General features: G+C 39.7%; 1 protein-coding gene across 1 annotated transcript; it reads right to left on the bottom strand.

Annotated features, from left to right (window-relative positions):
• Positions 1 to 1342: 1342 nt before the first annotated feature.
• Positions 1343 to 19460, bottom strand: gucy2ca (guanylate cyclase 2Ca). The gene is made up of 27 exons (XM_028042166.1): positions 18831 to 19460; positions 16420 to 16532; positions 14629 to 14696; positions 14339 to 14560; positions 14140 to 14258; positions 13441 to 13540; positions 13218 to 13329; positions 12996 to 13125; positions 11590 to 11675; positions 11392 to 11506; positions 10364 to 10445; positions 10087 to 10180; positions 8665 to 8727; positions 8510 to 8581; positions 8304 to 8408; positions 7339 to 7425; positions 6463 to 6595; positions 6247 to 6384; positions 6039 to 6127; positions 5154 to 5245; positions 4875 to 5033; positions 4400 to 4592; positions 4076 to 4250; positions 3681 to 3779; positions 3483 to 3577; positions 3313 to 3389; positions 1343 to 3221 (listed from the first exon to the last, which is right to left on the bottom strand). The coding sequence occupies exons 1-27, from the start codon at positions 19060 to 19062 to the stop codon at positions 3014 to 3016; spliced, it is 3258 nt and encodes a 1085-aa protein (XP_027897967.1). The 5' UTR covers positions 19063 to 19460; the 3' UTR covers positions 1343 to 3013.
• Between the last annotated feature and the right edge of the window lie 392 nt (positions 19461 to 19852).

Genomic DNA, 19852 nt, shown 5'->3' with positions numbered 1-19852 from the left:
TTACAAAGCCTGCATGTTGGCCACATGATAGGAAGTAATAGGTGCGGGTGCTGCGACACCTCATGACCATGTAAGCAGGAATGTCATCTTTGTTAAATGTTGGAGATTAAAACACCTGGTTGGTTGCACTACCCCTGCCTCCAGACTCCTATTTCAGCCTCCCGCTAAGGGCCATCCTAACAATGATATAAGCTTCATATCAGACCTCAGTGTGTCCATCTGGATATTTTGTTTTTATAAATCACAGCTGGTTTTTAGTGTTGGCCTTTTTGAACGTTCATATGACGAACCACTGGTTGGCGTGTAACGTTAGTGTTGTCTTCTATCTGTCTGTTATTTTTGTGTTAGTGGAAAATCTGAAAATAAAGTGTTAAAGACAAAAAAAACCACCAAACGTAGAATAACACAGCCGCCCACGTAGCCTTGACAGGCCGTACGAGGACAGCCTTCATCTGAGAAGCAGCCAAGATGGCTGCGGTATTTCTGGAGGAGCATGTTGCCGTGACAACAGCGCAAACCTGGACACAGAAAAAGTTTAGTAGCAGGTACCTCGTCATATGAGTCAACATTTAGCTTTTTGGACGGTTTCAGTTGCTGCCAGCATGTGTCACCCATAGTGAAACTTGGCGGTGGCAGCGTCATGCTGAGGGATTGTTTTCTCACAACATGCACAAACTTCATAAGACGTTGAGCAGCACGGGGCAAAACCATGAAGTAAAACCCACACGAGAGACAAAACTGTACGAATTCTCCGCATTTATTTTTATCTAGGTGTTGCAGAGGATTCGGTCCAGGAGGTTCTGAAGAAAACGGAACCAGCAGTCGAGTTTCACGCGCCCCCATCGGAGGGAAACGGCCAGGACCTTCAGGGAGCCGCAGATGGCTCCTGTCGCCTGATGCACCAGCCGACCCCAAAATGTGAGCACGGCTTCGGTGGTTGCAGGGAGCGCGGCGGCGTCGCCGACCACAGAGTCCCACTTCCTGCCACCGAGCTGGGAGGCACGGCGTTAGTCACAGCCAAAACCGTGTAGAGTTGTGTAAGGTGAATCTGTCTTTGTCTACTTATAATGTTTTATAAATCAATGGAAAGTTGTTTTTCATTCCTGGACAAAAACCAAGAACTCCAGGATGCTGTTTAGGTTTCCCTAAGTAATCGAATCTTAAAATTGTGTCATTCGTGCTTAAATAATTGTTATTGGATATGATCTGAATTACATTTCACTTTCTATATTTCTACGAGGGTTGTAAAATGTCTCTGTCTTGAAACTGCAGCAGTTTGTACAGAAAATGCAAGCTTTTAAAAAATATACAACCTAAAACACAAAATACTTACAATTTTTTGTGCCACACTGAAAATCTTTATTTAATAAAACAGAAAATAAAAATCATCACAAAGATATTTCAGATGTTTTAAAAACAAGGTAGTATCGGTGTGCCAAGAGAGAAAAAAATGGCCGTGCGTTCACTTGGCGTTTCACAAGATGAACCTGGCGACAGCTACAACAATAAAAGCTCAGCCGGTAGCCATCTTTGTAGTATTCAAGAGAAATTTGTTTGAAAAATTCCTCTAACTTTATGCTATATTGCAGAAGATGAGTGGTTTAGTTGTTCTATGTATTTTTATTATAACATTATTTAGTTCCAGTCAGACATTTACATATCCTCCTCATGGATGCCATTTTGATGTTGGGCATTCAATGATGCCTCCAAAGATGCTTCGGATCCATCTTCAGTAATTTTGAAAAAGAAATAGATGCATCCGTTTATTTTGTGTGTGTGTGAAATTTCTTAAAACCACACACTGACAAAAACTATACATATAGGCTCTAATGTACGTAAAAGCTGATATTTGGATAAATGTCCTTTGATAAGTTATGTAGAGTAAAAAGTGACAATTTACGATAAATAACTTTACCATAATTATTTAAATGTGTGTTGAACTTGTCCAACATGGTGAAAATATTGACCTCAGTCATAAACTTGGAAAAACAAACATTAAATATATCTATTTTTAAAATGAAATTAATACATTTAATTAAGGCACGTAGTTAACTCTATATTTAAAAAAATATATTTGTATTTATTTTGTGTTTCAAAACAGTTAATGACATAAGTTATTTACTTACTCTCCATAATCAGTAAACTCCTAACACAATTCTGGCTGAATATTTCACCATTATTTTTTGGATAGAGTTAAAGTAAGCTAGTTTTGGATCAGACAAAGGAAACCAGCATGAACCGTCTGGAGTGACTTTGACCTCACTTCTATTGAAAATCTGTGGAATTTGCTTAAAAACTGAGACAGAGCCCAAAAAAAAAAAGCTATTATTTTAAATGTTACCTGGTGGTCAAATATCTAACCAGAATTATTCCAGAAGCTTGCAAAAACTGGAGGGCATTCGTGCTGGTGATGAGTTTAAATGTCTGTCTGGAACTTCGACTTCTGCAAGTGTAGCTACTAAATTAGCAAGAGAATGCAGATCCACTGTCGTTTGCAGCAAATAAAGCTTATTTACACGGTAAATAATTTGTCATACTTTGCGATGAATCCTGCAGACAACAAAAAGTAAGAACACTGTAAAAGTGAACACAGACAGTTTCCCCTCGTCTTTCGTCTCGTCTCTTTTTCTTGGAGAACAGTGACTTTGGTTTGAGATTACACGCAGCTCAAGTTAAAGTCTTGATAATAATTATGTTATGAATCGAGTGCAAAGTATTGGCTCAGAAGAAAGAATGAAGACTGCAAAATTTTGTACAAATCAGTTTGACAGATGCATCCTATGGAGTGAAATATATCCCTGTGCTTGAAGATCTTACAAGAACCTGCTGTTCTCTCAACCTTGGAGGACTGTGACCTGGGCAGAGAGCCCAGATATCACAGAGATGATGTCACCGTTAACCCACCTGCTGCTTCTGCACCGTCACACTGACTCAGCAGAACGGTCCCAACAGGTGTTTAGTCCCAAACACTGGGCTTAACAAAGTATTTCCCGTAAATCTCCTCTGCGCTTCGTCACAGGAACGTGCTGGGATTGTCAGTGACAGCCAGGTGGAAGTACTCCGGAGGGCCGTCCTTCCTCAGGCTGCCGTTGGTGTCTCTCCAGCGGATTCTGGTGGACAAGGTCTTCCTCTTTTCGAAGCCCTCCCTTCCGGCTCGGTGCTTCTCCAGGCTGGACACGATCATGTCTGCCAGGTCCTGCTGGAGCCTCTGGAAGTTCTCCCTGAGACAAACACGGACGGATCATTATGGATCATGATCCTCGTATGCAACGTATCTGAATGTTTGGCGTAAAACGTAGAGGCTTGACTCACGCTGTCGGTGGTGTGGGCAGGTTGTAGGTTCTTCCTGTTACACCTGTTAGCCAGTAGGTCATCTCCTTCCCTTTACCCTGAGAGTTAGGAAAACACAGACAAGCACCAAGTTTACATGCAATGTTTGGGACATGTGTGGATGTAAGATAGTGGGAAAAAAATCATCTCACCTTTAGGTACGTCTCTCCTCTTTTTTCAAACTCAAACTGACAGTCTGTCCTCCGCAGGATATTGATTGTGGACTGGCTCGCATGAATCCTCAGAGCTGGAAGAGAAAATGGGAACCGCTTGTCAGATGTAGAGATCTGTTTCTTTCTAGCAGTCTTTTTCTGGATTACTGGATGTTTCCTCGTGTTCGTTTCGCTTACGCAGGCCTGTGGACTCCATGCGAGACGCCGTGTTCACCGTGTCTCCAAAGAGACAGTAGCGAGGCATCTTGTTTCCGACCACGCCGGCGGCACACGGACCTGCACGTAGATTAGGGATGAGCAACATGGACTTAAAGTTTATCGCAATATTTGGGGGAACTTTTTCTAGGTAACCATAGGCCGTGACTGCATGGTGCAGCAATCACAGCCCAACAAACAGATGATGCTCTTGAGAAACACTCCTGTTTGTAAAACGCCTCTTTAGGACACAAAAAAATTTGATTTGTGCCACTAAGCTGCACACAGCATCTACATTAAATCATGTTTTCAAATGCATTGATATTTATTGATGCTTTTGTAGGTAGTTAGGTAGAAGAATCAGGAATATTTGGTACCTGAATGCACTCCAATGCGAATCCACAGAGGAATCCCTGGCAGGTGCTGCAACTCAAAAGTCCCAACAAACGACAGGAGGTCGAGGGCCATGTGGGCGATGTCCACCGCATGTCTGTCGCCATTTCGCTTGGGTAACCCTGACGCAACCATATAGGCATCTCCTATCGTCTCAACCTGAGGGCAAAGGGAAACAATAACAGCTAGACAAATAAATCAGGCTCTTTTACTAATTTAACCTTGACCATATCACTCCAAACATTTGGGCAGAAACGTTTACCCTAGTATGGGCTAGCTCCCAGCCCTGCGCTGCTACACTGAGCTACCTTGTAGACATCATGGTGATCCAGGATGCTGTCAAAGTTCTTGTAGATCTCGTTCAGCATGTCCACCACCTCCATGGGGGTGCTGTAGTGGCACAGGGTGGTGAAGCCCACTATGTCGCTGAAATAGATGGTGACCTCCTCAAACAGCTCGGGCTCCACTCTTCCTGTCTCCTTTAGCGAGATCACCACGGGACTAGGCAAACACAGGGAGAGGAACATGTCATTTTCAATTTCTATGGGAAGATTTGTAACATGTGGACACTCTGCATGCGTGTGTCCATGTCATCAGTCAATAAAGACAGAGTCAGTAGTAATACTTTGTAGATATATTTAGTTTTTAGGAGTGACTATAGCGACTTTATTTGGTCCCCAGGTGTCATAAAACAAAGGAAAAGTTACAGAAATCATTTTTGCAGCTATGGATCTCCTCTGCTTTTACTCATCTGTTCCAGGGTTTTTCAGTAAATGGCCGTACCCCGGCAGCAGCATGAAGTTGAGGCGGTCCGCTCTGTCCCTCTCGGCTTTGTACAGAGCCGTCCTCTCCTCCACCAAACACTCCAGAGTCCTGGAGTACATCTGCAGGCGGCGGATCAGGTTGTCCATGTACGTCTCAGTGGCCTGGTTGTGCAAGTTACTGTGGAAATAAAAAATAAAAATAAAAAATAATTAAAATTGGCCTTGGCACGTCACCTTCAGCCATATTTAATGTGTTAAAAATGACGTAAAGTTGCCCAGGGAAGACGTGTCGACGTACCTGAAAATCTTTCCCAGCGTTAACTCTATCCTCTTGAAGTCTGGCCTTCGCTCAGGGTCTTCATCCCAGCAGCTCCTTATCAGCATGTAGAGCTGCGTTCACAAGCACACAGGAGGCAGAACAACGGGTCATTTATTCAGCCGGAGCCGATAAAGACAGTCTATTTTCATAACTTTTACAGTGCATGCCAAGATTATAGACACTCCTTGAACTTTTTACTTTTTGTCACGTTACAGTCACAAACCTCTTTATGTATTTCATAGGGATTTGATAAGATAGACAGACCAGCTATTTTGAAGTGGAGTGGTTTACTTTACTTTGACAGCCCTAAATAAAACCTAATCTGGAACTAAATGTCTTCAAAGGTCATTTAACTAGTCAATAAAGTCTCACTAGTTAGACTCCTATTCTTCCAAACCAGAAAAGGAATTAGACCAGAGGATATTTACTTATACTTATCTACCAACCCTGAATAGGATCATTTATTTACTTTGGATCAACATTATTAGCTTTTTCTTCTTTTGCTCTTTCCTTTGGTTTGTTATTTTGTTTGTATTTCCTTTTAATTCCTGTAAAGCACTTTGAATTGCCTCGTTGCTGAAAATGTGCTATATAAATAAAATTACCTTTACCTTCACAGTATAAATAGTTGTTCTTTAAAGGTTACCTTCAGATGGGGAGAGCTTTAATCAGATTTATTCAACAAAAAGTCATTTGAATAAAAAGAAACAAACTTTATAGTTATCCACTAATTTGTTTTGGTCTTTATCATAAAATCCAAATAATGTGAGATCATTTTAAAAAGTTAAAAGTGTGTTCATAATGTTGCCATGCTATGAATAGTCACTCTGTTTTGAAATAGCAGCTTGTTAATGTGATGTTTACCTCAATTTCTCTGTCTGATACTCCTTCAAAGTAGAGGTCCGGTCTGAAGAAGCCGTTTCCTCTGGGATACTGAACTCTGTGCAGTTTCTCTGAGAGATTGCGGAAGAGGAACGTAAATACTAATAGGAGCTGGATCACGCACACAAAATAAGCCCAATGAAATCTTCTAACTAAAACAGACGAGCGGAGAGTTTCGGCGACGACGTGCCTGCGGTGTTGAAGCAGGAGCGGGTGTAGAACGGGGTTTGCCTCAGGACGATCTCGTGTGCTATGATGCCGTAGCTGTAGACGTCGCCTTTCTGCGAAACGTCGACTTTACGGAGATGCTCTGGAGCCGTCCACAGATCTGAAAGGGAGCGACGGAGAGAGGCTGAGTGTCCGATAATCTCAGGTTTAGGATGAAGGACCAGAGGGCAACAATCACCTCTGCCTGGCATCAGGATGGTGTGGCAGCCAAAGTCTGTGATCTTGACAACCATGCGGTTGTCGACCACGCAGTTGGTGGACTTGAGGCGTCCGTGGACCGGAATGCTACTCGAGTGCAGGTACGACATGCCCTGTAAGACGCCAATTGATGTTTTGCAGAGCTTTGCAACAAGCATTAATAAATGTTTGTTCACATTTTGCTGCATCAGGAACCACAAACCTCGTTGTTTCAGCTGGATTTTTATGCGACAGACCAACATAAAGCAGTGTGAAATTATAAAGTGGAATGAAAAAAAGTTTAAAAGGTTTATTCCCTCAAAACAAAACCTGAAAGATGCATTTCATTCAGTCCTATTAACTTTGATACCCCTAAATAAAACCCAGAGAAACCAATTCCTTTAAAAGTCACCTAATTAGAAAGTTGAGTCCACCTGTGAGTAATTTAGTCATGATTTCAACAATACTCAAACTGACAGTGCAGATCACCTTTAACGCAACATCCCTTCAAACAAACATGGTGTTGGCAGCATGATGCTGTGGGGAGGCTTTTCGTCAGAGTTGATCCACAGAAAGCTGGATGAAGTTGCTTCACCACTTTGTGTTTCACATAAAATTCCATTAAGAAACATTGAAGTTTGTGGTTGAAATGAGACTAAATGTAAAAAACAAAGTTTTATAGTATATCCTTCAAGATGTCACGTTGTGTTACTATTCATAAAATACTTTATTTTAAATTAATGCTGAAAACAGTTGAAGGTGCTACTTTTTTTCCATTTGTTTAGTAAATGTCACATCAAGTACACGACAAAAATGCTCAGTTGTAGAAATCTGACACGAATGTTTTCAACGTGACACCAGATAATATTAATGTTACCTTCGCGATGTCGTACATGACAGATATTTTAAACTCCATGTCCATGAAGGTCTCATCTGGGTAGGATATCCTGTCGCTGAGGATGTACTGCAAGAGGGAATAAAAAAAATAAACTAGCGCAGAGAGAGTAAATTCTTTTGGCTTTTATCACTCAGCTCACAGCCTCTGTTAGGTGAGTGGAAAAAAGTGGAACACTTAATAGACACGTGTGTGTGTGTGTGCGCAAACCTCAGATAGTGTGTATTCACGCACACACCATTAGCGCTCTGTACACAGAGTGTCATAAAGAAGGCAATAAGGTTATTAGGGGCGGCGTGGAAATAAGGCCACTGAGTAACAGGATGTGTGTCAGGTTCCAGGAAGTGAGGTCAGAGCAACGTGGACAGGAATGGTTGTAGCTGCAGATTTTAGGCAACATCAAAAGTAGGATAAACTTTCATTCCTGAGTGACTGTGCCAAACATGAATAGCACATTTAATGGCACCCTGGGTAAAAGATGCATAAAATACCTCAAAGTACATTTATTCTTTACTGTACAACATAATCTCACATTAGGACATTTTGAAGAAAAAAAAACAACCAACCTTTAAGTTCTATATATTTATTTTGTGGTAAAATTTTTTTTTACCTTTTACCTTCAGGGCGTTACGTTATTAAAAGCAATTATTTCTTAATATAGGTTTATTTTTTTCTCACTCAAATTAAAGGGCAGACTTATCTAAATCCGTGTGAGAATATATCACTACAATAACAAATAAAAGATTCATTTGAAGGCATTCTACACATTTTTTTCCCATCATTTTATAAACTTAAAACCCGTCTTTCTTCCATCCAGTTTTGCTGAGCACAATGAGTGACACTGATTGTGTTTTTGAAATACAGTTAAAGAACTTATAGAATGACTAAAGACAGAAAAAGGTGGAAAATAAAAGCGAAACCAGAGACAGGAGTGGGTCTGATCTCACCCTGAGGGATCCCCGCTGGCAGAGCTCAAACACCCCGAAGACGCCGTACTCGAACTTCACTGTGCCGTAAAACTTGGCCAGGTTGTAGTAATCGATCCGGAGCAGCTGCAGCACAAACACATATAACGTCAGAATATGTAGCAGAGATGTGTATCTATACTGTGTGTTTTAGTAGAAACCTCTGAATAAAACTCAGAGGATCTCACAGTGTTGAGCTCAATTTTCTGGTCCTCGGTGAAATCTCCTTCTGCCTGCTTCAGCTCTTTCAGGATCACTGGCTGGGAAGGATATTAAACAAACACGTATCACTATGAGTTTTACAATCCAGTTATGGATTTCTGGAAGCAGGAATAAAAATCACCTTCTTGTCGTAGCAGCCTCGCTGTCTGAAGTATGTGCTGTCCTTCCTCTTATCGTCATCAATCTGTTCCAAAAACAACAAACGCGGATTTTTAAATCGACTGATTGTTATAAAAGGACTCCCACGTTCATTAATCCAATAGATGCTACACAAGAAAAACAAACTACATAAACCAATGTTTACCCATTCAAGTCAATTGGATTAGGGCCAGAACTTTGACTGGACCATTCTAACACATGAATGTTATCTGAACAATTCTACAGAACACTGAAAAAAACAAACAGGGATCCAATTTTTTATTTAAATTTCAGTTAAATTTGTCCAAGTAAACATATTAAGTTTAGTAAGTTGTCATGTTAAGCAAATGTAAATAAATTAAGTTTGACAAACTTAATTTGGTTACATGGAACAGATTAACTCGATTTCTTTTAACATGGATCACTGCAGAGAAATTATTTTACTAATGCAAACGGACGGACGGACGGACAGACGGCTACATTAACAGGTAATCTTCATGTTGTTCCCAAAGAAATCTACTATAAACTCATCATTTTCAATTATGTAAATATTGTTTCATGTATGTACAATATAGTTTTATATAAAATACAGTTCTTTTTAGATGCAAAAAACAAAACGAAAAGAAAAATCTTTGGGCCCCCCCCAAACAATTGGAGCCCCATACACACACAATACACACTAAATGCTATTACACGTATTACACAATAATGATTATTATTGTTGTTGTGACACAAAATAACAGCCAATCTCTTCCTGTTCTCCAGCCACTTTTAGGAGATTATAAGATATCACACTTGTTCTATTGTTTACTGTAAATTTGGCGTTTATCAGCTGATGTTACTTTCAAATAGTTAAGATAATACGGCACACTTAACTCCCACTCTGCATTTCCAAATCCAGATAATTCTCTTTAGTATATTCTGTATAATCTGTGCATACAGCTCCCACATTTATATTTATACACAATATCTATATCTCTTTGCTATAACCCCTTATAGTCCATACATACATAGTCTTGTACATCTGTAAATAAATATTTATATCTTGTAGAGCACTTCTGGATAGATGCAAACTACATCTCGTTGCTTGTACTTGTGACAGTGCAATGACAATAAAGTTGAATTCTATTCTATTCTATTTTTTGAGTTTGTTACTCCTGTAAGGCTAAAATCGGTAGCCATAACAACACTGGCATGATGTAAGCTGATTACAAATTATGCTAATGGTAGCAGGAGTGTAACATCAATGCAGTAGGAATGATTGAAGCATCTAGAATGAAAATCTGCTTAGGGCCCCTGAAAAGCCTGCACCGGCCCTGTTGTACACGATAAAGATTCCTCATGTCTCTTTTCACTTGGCTTTGTTTTATTTGGTACCAGCTTAGAGGTTCAGTACGGCCCTGACCTTCAGAGAGACTTCCTTCTCATCCAGAGGACCAATCAGGTGCGGACTGATGTGTGACCACTTCTTCTGCATCAGACGCTCCGTCCTGTTCTGCCTGCCAGCGTTCACAGACAAACAGTGGGGTTAGTCAAGTGGTGCTCAGTCACAAAATGTCTTCTTCTTCTTCTTCTTCTTCTTTTTTGTAGTTTATCTCTCCAGTCGCTCAGAGAGGCTCCAAGAAAGGAGAGCGGGGGGAGGGCGCTTGCATTTACAGACGTGAAAAGTTTCCGGTGTTTACCTGTAGAAGATGAGAGCGATGGCGGTCACTACGACAACGCTGACACCCAAAACGATCACGATCACGTCCTGTGTGCCCAAATCTGAAGAAAAACACACATTAAACAAAATGTAGATCTTTAACAGCTGTTGAAATACGATCCTGCGGTACGACGTCATACAGCGGCACTGAAAAGTTTTCACGTCTCTGTTAAATGAGACCATGAGAAATAATTTCCAACTTCTCTTAATGTGACGTTACATTTCTCCTGTACGATTCAGGTTGGAAAGCATATTACAGAAAAAGGATCTGGTTGCATAAGTGTGCATTGTTGAACCACATTTTGAGTTAAAGTCGGTGCCCAGAGTTTTAAAGAATCTGTTAATCAACCCTCCGTTAAAATAGTTTACATTTTATTTTAGATTGACAAATCAGATAAAACATTGTGTTTTCAAAAAACAAGTGACAGAAAGATGGTACAATAATAAAGACTTTGACTTGCTACGTTTATTTTTGTCTTTGGGGCTGTGGGGACTAAGTATTAGTAGTCAGTATCTGCAGTCCAAGTGATATAAGTCATTCTCTTTGGGGGTTTCCAGCTAACAGCGAGCAACATAAATTCAAGAGTGCACTTCCACCGACGAAAACAGCTCAGAATCGAACATTTATCAGAATCTTAAATGAATGCAACACGAAGAGCAGTTTACTATTTTGCAATCTTTCTGACTGCTGCCAATTTGACTATTTTGTCAAGAAAACTTTTTTATTTCCAGGTCACGGATGTGAAACAAGCCTGCGCTGCAAAAACCCAAAATCTTACCAAGTTTGTTTGTCTAGTTGCTAGAGCAAATATCTTAGTACACGTGGAATCAGACGACACTAAAATACAAGCAAGTTTCATTCAGAAGGTGAGAAAAACGTGAACTAGACGTTTTTCATCAATTTAGAGGATACGACTTAAAACCAGCTCCTGTATCGTGCTAAAATGTCATTTGTCTTATTTCAAGTGAGCTCAGATATTTGCTCTAGAAACTTTTAACACTCGTTACCTTCTGGATTTTCGGGTTCATCATTAGGAAGTTGGCCTTTCCAGCCCAGAGCCGGGTTCGGGTGCGTTGCAATGGTTCTGTTTTGTGACGAATCAAACACTAGCAGAGTTTCATACTGTGCGAGGAGAGAAAACGAAATCAAAACACACGCTCCTGTTGTTTTGGCTGCGCTGGCTGGTAAAGTGGCCGTGAGCTCACCTTCCCGGTTTTCATTGACGTGTAAATGAAGGAGAAGTTCACGTCTCTGTCTCCGTGCTCATCAAGCACAACAGGTCCTCCTAGACCTGCGCCAGCGACAATACATGAACATACATTATTAAACTGCAATAAACACAGCACACCTCTGAATAGTTTCAAAATAAACAAACAAACAAAAAACGTCCGTGGAGTGGCCTAGGCCTAGTCAAAGTCGGCACTTAAATCTGCTTCAGGAGGCTTTAGATGCTCTCTAATGTTGAATGAAAATGAGTATTAAGTCACAGCGATAAAAAAAAAAAGGCTTTTTTTCCCAAACACTTAATGGGAACTGTTGCCAGCGTTTGGCTTCACCGTTTCCCAGTTTGGTTCGTTCAGCTTTTGTCTTTAAAAAGAAATGAAACCCTGATTTGAAAAATCTTTGTCCGACACCAAACTGTGTTTGACGATCTGAAAGGTTTAAGTGCAACCAAACGCAAAGAAACGTACAAAAACAATCACAGGATTTGTCATAACATTTCTAAAATATTCTCAGACGGTTGAGGGCCTGTCTGGTGAAAGCAATTTACTTCACGACTGCAGAAGCTTTTTGAGGAGGAAAAAGACGCTAAAAGAGGTTTTTATAAAGAGATTTAAATATAATTTACAATCGTTGGCTTACGTTACGATCTCGTGTGAAACAGTAGAGTGATGAGCTTCATTATGGATCATAAACTGGAACACATTAAGTCAAACTGGTGATAGCTATTATTTTTTTGTAAAGGGTCAAAGGTCAGATTACGCCATCGTTCATAAGCCACTTCCACTATACGAGATACTGCCTAAGGGAATAACTCTGAATGAATGAATGAATGAATGAATGAATGAATGAATGAATGAATGGCCACAAAATTCAGTCCAAAATAATAAACATCTCATCAGCTTGCAATCACAAACAGTTTGGAATAACTTTTATTATTATTATTATTATTATTATTAATATTATTATTATTATTATAAATAGTGTTTTCTGTTGTTATTTACATATACAGGTAAAATGGAGCCTGAACTCCCATTTATTGAATCGGCCAAAGATTTGATAAATTTATGGTTTTAATTCTGCGAGTCACAGTATCTAAACTGAGCTGTTGTTGTCGATGAAGTCGGCTGATCACAGCATCTGACTTTTGACTCTCTATCTACTCTATTAGGCCCTCCAAGGTAAAACATTGGCACTAAAGTCGGCCATAAAGTCCTTTGTTATTCAACCTCTAAAAGACTGAGATCCAGATAGTTATTTGTCTTCTAATAAGGTTTAATTATGGCTGTTTGTTGCCTGGTTGTTAATTGTTTCTTTAATCAGTTGTGTTTAGTTTAGAGTTAGCATTTTGTTGTCTTGAAGTTTCTTGTTGCTCTACGTCTGATCTCACCCTCGATAGTCACGTTTGCAAACGGGTTGAAATCGACGTCTTCAGAGTTCTTGTTGCTCATCAACCGATCTCTAAGCACTTGTCCGAAAACCAGAGCTCCGTCATGATATCCGGCCACGTAGTCATTTATCTGCCCGGTGCAACGGAAGACAAAACAAATCAAACTAATCGACCATATTTTTCAAACAGGTTTCGCTGTCCGGTCTTCGTTGGACGGCTCACCGTCTCGTTTTGTGACGAGTTTGAGTTGTAGCTGTAGTTCCTCTGCGGCAGAGTGACGACCAGGACGTCTTGCATCCACTCGTGGGCCGTTTCGTTGACGTAATATTCAGGGCTAGATTGAGAAAAAAAAAGAAGGTGATACCCCTGGGAAAATGTCTTGCTTCCACCCCATTGTTTAACATTTTCCAATTGATGCAGAGAGTGAAATTCAGAGGGAACTTACTTATAAAGATCAAGAAGAATGAACAAGGTGTCTGGGTGAATCTGGTCCACATCGTCCTTTATTGAGGAAATTTCTTCAGGGCCGCCACATAAAATAATAACTGAAAGAAAAAAACTTATTTTTTTTAGACAAAAAGTCTAAAAACACTCGCCATGAGCACGGCGGCCATATTGATTTTGGGCCTTCAAGAAAGCATTAGAGCGAAACAAATGGGAATGAATCCCAAAACAATCCTTGATGTTCATGTCAACCTGCTACATCCAACATGGATGGCGATACATTTAAAAACAGATAAATAACTCTATAATGTGCCAAAAAAAAAACCTTCTTTCCCTAATTTATTTGATTATACTGTGTGACGAAAATCCATATTTGGTTCTGGTTTCCAACAGTATTAATTTTGCACTTTTCGAGTTTTTGCTGTCATCTTCAGCGATTGTTCACCAACTGCTTATTCACCTGCCTGACAAGAACAGTGCAGCAAACTCACTCTAAAATAAAATAAAAGTTATTCTCGCAAAATTTACAAGAAAATGGTTCAGCTCAGACTGTGCAGGTAAAAAGAAAAAATTATCAAAATTTTACAAAACATTTCCATTTTTTTTATTTTTTAGATTTTTCTTAGCTTTTTCTGTTTCATGGCAGATTAATATTGTTAAAAAACAATAAAAATAATAATAATAAAAAAACAAAACTCACTGTTGCTGTGGCGATTTGAAGTCTTCATGATGCTCCGCAGGTCCTTCTTTTCCCGCACCATCACCCTCCGTGTTTGCGACGCGAACCTCGCCGACGGCGCCTCCAGCGCATTGATGTACCTTTTCAGGAAAGGCAGAAAACCGAAGATGACGGGAGAACAAGACAAAAGTGAAGTCGAGCTGAACTCCCCGCGGCTCACCAGAAGCAGTCTTCGGTTGCGTTGTTCACTTGCTTTTTGTACACGTAGAATTTCTCCCACTTGGGCTTAAATCCCAGCACCTCGGTCTTGAAGTTCAGGAACAAATCGATGATTTTTCGGGCCGGAGGCAAGGTGCGCGACAGTTTGGGCTTGTAGTCGCAGGAGAGGCCGAAGCTGCCAGCAGAGATGATGGGAATGCTCAGGGTCAAGCCGATCTCCTCGCTGTGGAAGAAGGTCAGAGTTAAACTAGACTGAGAAGATGTCTAGAGAAAACGTTTAGCTACACTTACTCCACTAACTGGAAGGTGGCAAAAGTACACGAAGGCCCCAGCATGATGCAGCCGACTTCATTGTTGCGCTGCAACACAACATTACAGCACGAAATGATTGAGTATTGATCACAAATGGGGTTTGAAAGTCTGTCGATAATTCGCTCCCTAAAAAAATACAAAAACTCCTAACATTTCACTGCAAAGACTCTGAATTTTACCAAACATTTTCGGTCGAGTTTCTAGTAGATATCTTAGTGAACTTGAATTAAGACAAAACTAAATAGCAAATTACATTTCAGTAAGATATATGAGCTCATATTAAGTCAATAATTACTTAATATTTAGCTGTACTGACACAAAGTAGTGCAGCGTAGAGAAGTGGATGAACATGATGCATGAACATGGTTTTCTACATTTTTTACTGATAAAAACCAGAACAGGACGCTGTGCAGTTCAGCCCCCAACTCTCTAGCACTCCTAAATAAAATCCAATGAAACCAGTAGCATTTAAAGAGAAAAGGCTTTATTAAAATGTAGAAGGCTGTGTGTCATGTATCGTATTGTTTATCATTTATCGTGATGAATTTCTTATCACGGTGAGATTTTTGATTCGTCATCATCACAATAAATTCCAATTAATGCTTGAAACAACAAAAACTGATTCCTGCACTGTTTGTTCAATCAAGAAAGATACGTAAATAAAGCTGATAATGTGATTAAATGCTGTTGGTGTGTGCAGTTTAGTGAAATAAAATCACATTTCTTCATGTGACAGGCGTCCTAATGAAGCGCATTACAAATGGGATTGCTTTTACGAGCAGCATTTATATTTATGGGATATGACTGCTGTGCCAAAAAATGAACAAAAACTTCTTATTGTCACTTTTATCATTATCGCAAAAATATTGTGATAAAGCTTCAAGTCCATATCGCCCAACCCTGGTATCACGATTCTCTGACTTTTCCGTTCTGTGTTGATCTTGCACAAAAAATCCCAATAAAATACAAAGACCGTTTGTCTTGCTGATATTTTTGTGTTGCACTCTTTGTATCTCCATTGGCTGCATGAGAATTACAACAGGCAGATAGTTTGTAGTTTGCCACAAAAAATAGAGAAGCTCCATGAATTATTATTTTCTAAAAAGTTTCTGATAAACATGACCTGTATCTTCATCTACACATTAAAAAAAGACCTAGTTTTATATTAACAGTGGCAGGTCTTTTTGTTGCAATGGAATCACTGAAAAAACCGAATAGATAAAATAAAGAAGGAGACGTGGAGTTTGTCTTTTTCGTCTTTATGTCTTTATTTCGGGTGGTTTCAAATAACCTACATGAAAATCCAACAAATTGAAACTCCAAATCTGAAATGGACTCATAACACAGCAACGTTTCAGTCTTAAATATCCAGATTTCATTTTTAAATCTCTAGTCAGTTGTGAAGGAGCAGCAGGTTGGGTTTATTGAGCTTCTAGGACATGCGCCACGCGGCTGCGCTGTGAGCCGGGATGCTGATCTTTGACTGGGCGCTACGGGCGCCACGGCAACCGTTTGCCCTGGCAGCGGCGGCAGATATACGGCCGAAAGCTAATCTCGCTGTAATAAAATTAAAACACAAAAGGGGAACTCGGAGTTCAGATCCTGTCACTATGGACGGTCTCCAAATAAAACATGAGCATCAGTGGTCTGACGCTTCCACCTCACCGACTTGGAGGTAACTGAACTCTAACAAGTGAACTGCGTTAAAAAAAAGAAGAAAGAAAGAAAGAAAAAAGTTAATTTCCTCTGAACACATTTGACCAAACTTACATCCAGCCTCTTGAGTATTGCCACTCCTTCGCAGGTGCTGCTGCCGCAGCCCTGTCTGTTGTACACGGTGGTGTTGAACCCGTTGTAGTTAGCCGTCAAAACGAGGTCCAGGTCTTGAGTCATGGAAAACAGATAAGAGATATTAATATTAATTTTCTTTCATTGATCTCCCTGCGTTGTTAAAGATTAGATTAGACCGACTTTTACCACCCAGCGATAAACTATTTGCCTGCAGTTTCTCTCGGAAAGTATGCCACCGATCAGACATTATCAACAGTCAAAGAAACGCTCAACATCATACAGCTGACTTAGGCCATTATGTCAGAGCACACCGCCCTATTAATGCTTAAACGGGATCATATTTGTTTTTACATCATGTATTAGTTACATTCATGTTTGTTGTTTTTTTTAGTCCATGTTCCTGGGATTGTGGAGTCAAGTTGGTGTGTCTTATAATTACCAGCTGCTGCTGCTGCTGCTGCTGCTGCCATCTTTGTATTGTCTCCAAAATCTCCCATTGCTATTATTAGAGTTCATACTGGTTGTACTGGTTCTTCATGGGACATATTGGTGAGTCAATTTCATCACATCTTTGTATGCTGGAGCATTTCAGTTCATCAGAAGATGTAATAAATGCTATTAAAAGATGACCTATTAAGGGGCTGTTGAGGCATCATACATTATGCAAGTATGCAGCAGTAAAATAGAGTTTACACCAACGCTACTCCAACGTTGCAGCAATAATCCCAAAATAAAACGGATCTAATCTCATGCTACGCTGTGCAGAGGTTCTGTCTGCGCTAATGAAGATTCTCTCATTGTAGCCAAGTCAAAAATGCTTGAGCAGCATGGGATATATTTATGGAATAGTGAATATTTACACCCAGCCTCGCTGATAAATAAAATGATACGGTAACAAAAGTAACTCAGCCTGCAGCAGGACACCGTAAGCTGAGATATGAACTATAACAAAATGGGCAACATAATGAGCGGGAGAATCAACAAAAATGCTTAATGGCTTCAAGTTAAACCCCCATAAAGCCTGATCTTAGATACGCTCGCATATACTAGAAGATAAGAAACCCCATCAGCAGCTTTGATCTGGGCTTTGATATGATGAGCAATCTTTAACCTGAAAATTAACACGATGACGACAGTAATGTGTGGCACAGTTGTTAAAACTCTATTAAAACCAAGAGGTTCATGCAATAAGTGCTACATTTGTTTGTTCTACGTGCAGGTGGAGCATTCGTGGGCTTAACCAGTGAATTCTGGGAAAGGTTTCAGGTGCTCTGCTACCCTGAAGAGAATTAATCAGTGAACAAATCCATGAATATGTGAGCTAAAAGCCATACATGATGTGATGTCCACCCTACAGTGCTTCCCCTTTTGGTAGCATTGTTCCAACTTGTCATAAATCTGATGATCAGACGTCAATAAATGTGTATTTTGTACTTAAACTTACATTCATCCATTAAGTTGAACTCCTTTGTTTGCATTAAAATATGAAAAATTAATGGTGTTGACTTACGTGTGTGAAAAACATAAAAAAACAAAAAACAAGGGTTGGAGTTTGACAAATCTGAAGAGTTACTGGATTAAATATTTGATTCAGATCCATGTAAAGTTCCCATTTAGTTACAGCAACGCCACTTATGAGGACATACAGCTGAACAGATATGATTCATCACTTTGAAAGCACAAACAAATAGAGACAAAAATTTATCTGGACAATTCGACTTAAGTTTTTACGAAACAAATTAGTCCGGGTAGAAAAATTAAACCGATTCCTTCATCTTTCATGTGCTTTTAGCTCCTCCACTTTATGCATACATCTTCATTTTAATCTAAATTTTCTTGCTCTAATCATTTAAAAAATTTATTTACTGCGTAAAATATCAAGTAACCTTCAATAAATAAAAATACTAGGAGGAGATTATATGAAAATACTTTACATTTTCTTTCTTTTATTCAATATATTTTACACAAAAAATAAAGCAAGCAGATTGCATGTATTTGGATGGACATGATTAAGTTAAATCTTGTCGAAATATTATTTATTATAAATCATGAAAATTTAAAAAAAATAAAAAAGTTCCAAACAAAAAAGTTAGAAAAAATTAAATAGGTTTGTAAATGTTTGGTAATCTTTTGAAGTACTTTGCAAAGCAGAGGGAAGGTGAATCTCTCCAATTCAACGAAATGCAAAAGCACCAAGTATCAAATTCATTATCAGCCATTTTGACTGTACACTGTCATGTTTAACAATTTGTAGGTCAATTCCAGCTCATCTCACATGACTAGTTCTTATTGATCAAATAATTAATAAATATATGTCAATATGCTTGGTTTTTAGGCTGTTTTGTCAGCTACTGGAAACCAGTTTGTTTGGGGTTTCCTGTGCACCGTACCATTGTCGACGTTCTTCTGCCTGTCCTTCTCAATAGCGTGCTCCACGGCCCTCTGCACAAATGGCCGACTCCACTCGTAGGTGTTGTCCTCCAGAAGAACGACGTTCATTTTGTATTTACGGTCTGATGTCAAGCAGTCGTCCAGCATTTTGTGGCCAGACGCCACCACTCCCAGCACTCCCAGCACTCCCAGCACTCCCAGGTACAGTAAACAGTCCCAGCTGCTGCGCATTATTGATCCGGGAGACTTTCCTCAAGTCCTCACAAATCCGTGCCTCTTCCAGCTTTCAGAATAAATAAATAAATAAATATGAGCCGGTTCGGGTGAATTGAAGACCTTTAGAGCTGAGCCTCTCCACTGGCGGCGAAAATCCAAAAAACAGAAGTAAGAAGGTGACGAAGTAGAAGTTCTCTTGATTTACAATCCGGCAGCAAGATAAGAGAAGAAAACAAGCTTCTTTTTTTTTTTTGAGATGTTGACCTCCCTAAACGTTTTCGGAGAGCAAAACTAATACCAAGATTGTAGAGATAAAGTGTTTCCGCCTGAACGCCTTGTGTTTCTTTAGCTGGAGTCTAAGATCGGCTCCGCTCCGTGTTGATGGAGGCGAGTCTGCCTGACTTATGTTAGTTAATGAGCAACTCCAAAGTGGCAATCAGTGCACAGCCGAGAGGGAGGGAAGAGTGGAAAAATCTCCCACACTCCATTCAGACAAACATCCCACATCAAGATAAATCACAAGCCTAAAAGGAAATCAATGTTTGAATTGTGTTTTATCAATTCTATGTGATTTTAAGGTGTGTATTAATGCAGAAATCCTCTGCAGGATAATCAGTAAACAAAAAGAGAAAAGTATAGCAGAATATTGTAAACATGTGCATTTCCTGTTTGTCTGCTTTCTGACACGATGCCCCTTTTTTATCCTTTAAGAAGCAGAGGAAGCCTTTTATGGTGGTAAAGGGGCAAAGGTCACCGGAGGCCCATAAAGCTAAGCAGATAAATATTGTTGGTTATAAAAACAAGG

The sequence above is a fragment of the Xiphophorus couchianus genome, chromosome 16 (genome assembly GCF_001444195.1).
Source record: "Xiphophorus couchianus chromosome 16, X_couchianus-1.0, whole genome shotgun sequence".
Lineage (NCBI taxonomy): Eukaryota > Metazoa > Chordata > Actinopteri > Cyprinodontiformes > Poeciliidae > Xiphophorus > Xiphophorus couchianus.
The sequence above is the reverse complement of the archived record's forward strand: the minus strand, read 5'-3'. Positions and strand labels throughout refer to the sequence as shown.

Bases quoted from the DNA above. Each gene is read 5' to 3' on its own strand.
- gucy2ca (XM_028042166.1), bottom strand. From the start codon at position 19,062: ATGCGCAGCAGCTGGGACTGTTTACTGTACCTGGGAGTGCTGGGAGTG. The intron at 8,409-8,509 runs GTGAGATCCTCT...TTTGTGCTGCAG, and splicing joins AGAAAATTGAGCTCAACACT to CTGCTCCGGATCGATTACTA. The intron at 5,246-6,038 runs GTAAACATCACA...TTGTGAACGCAG, and splicing joins TATCAGACAGAGAAATTGAG to CTCTACATGCTGATAAGGAG.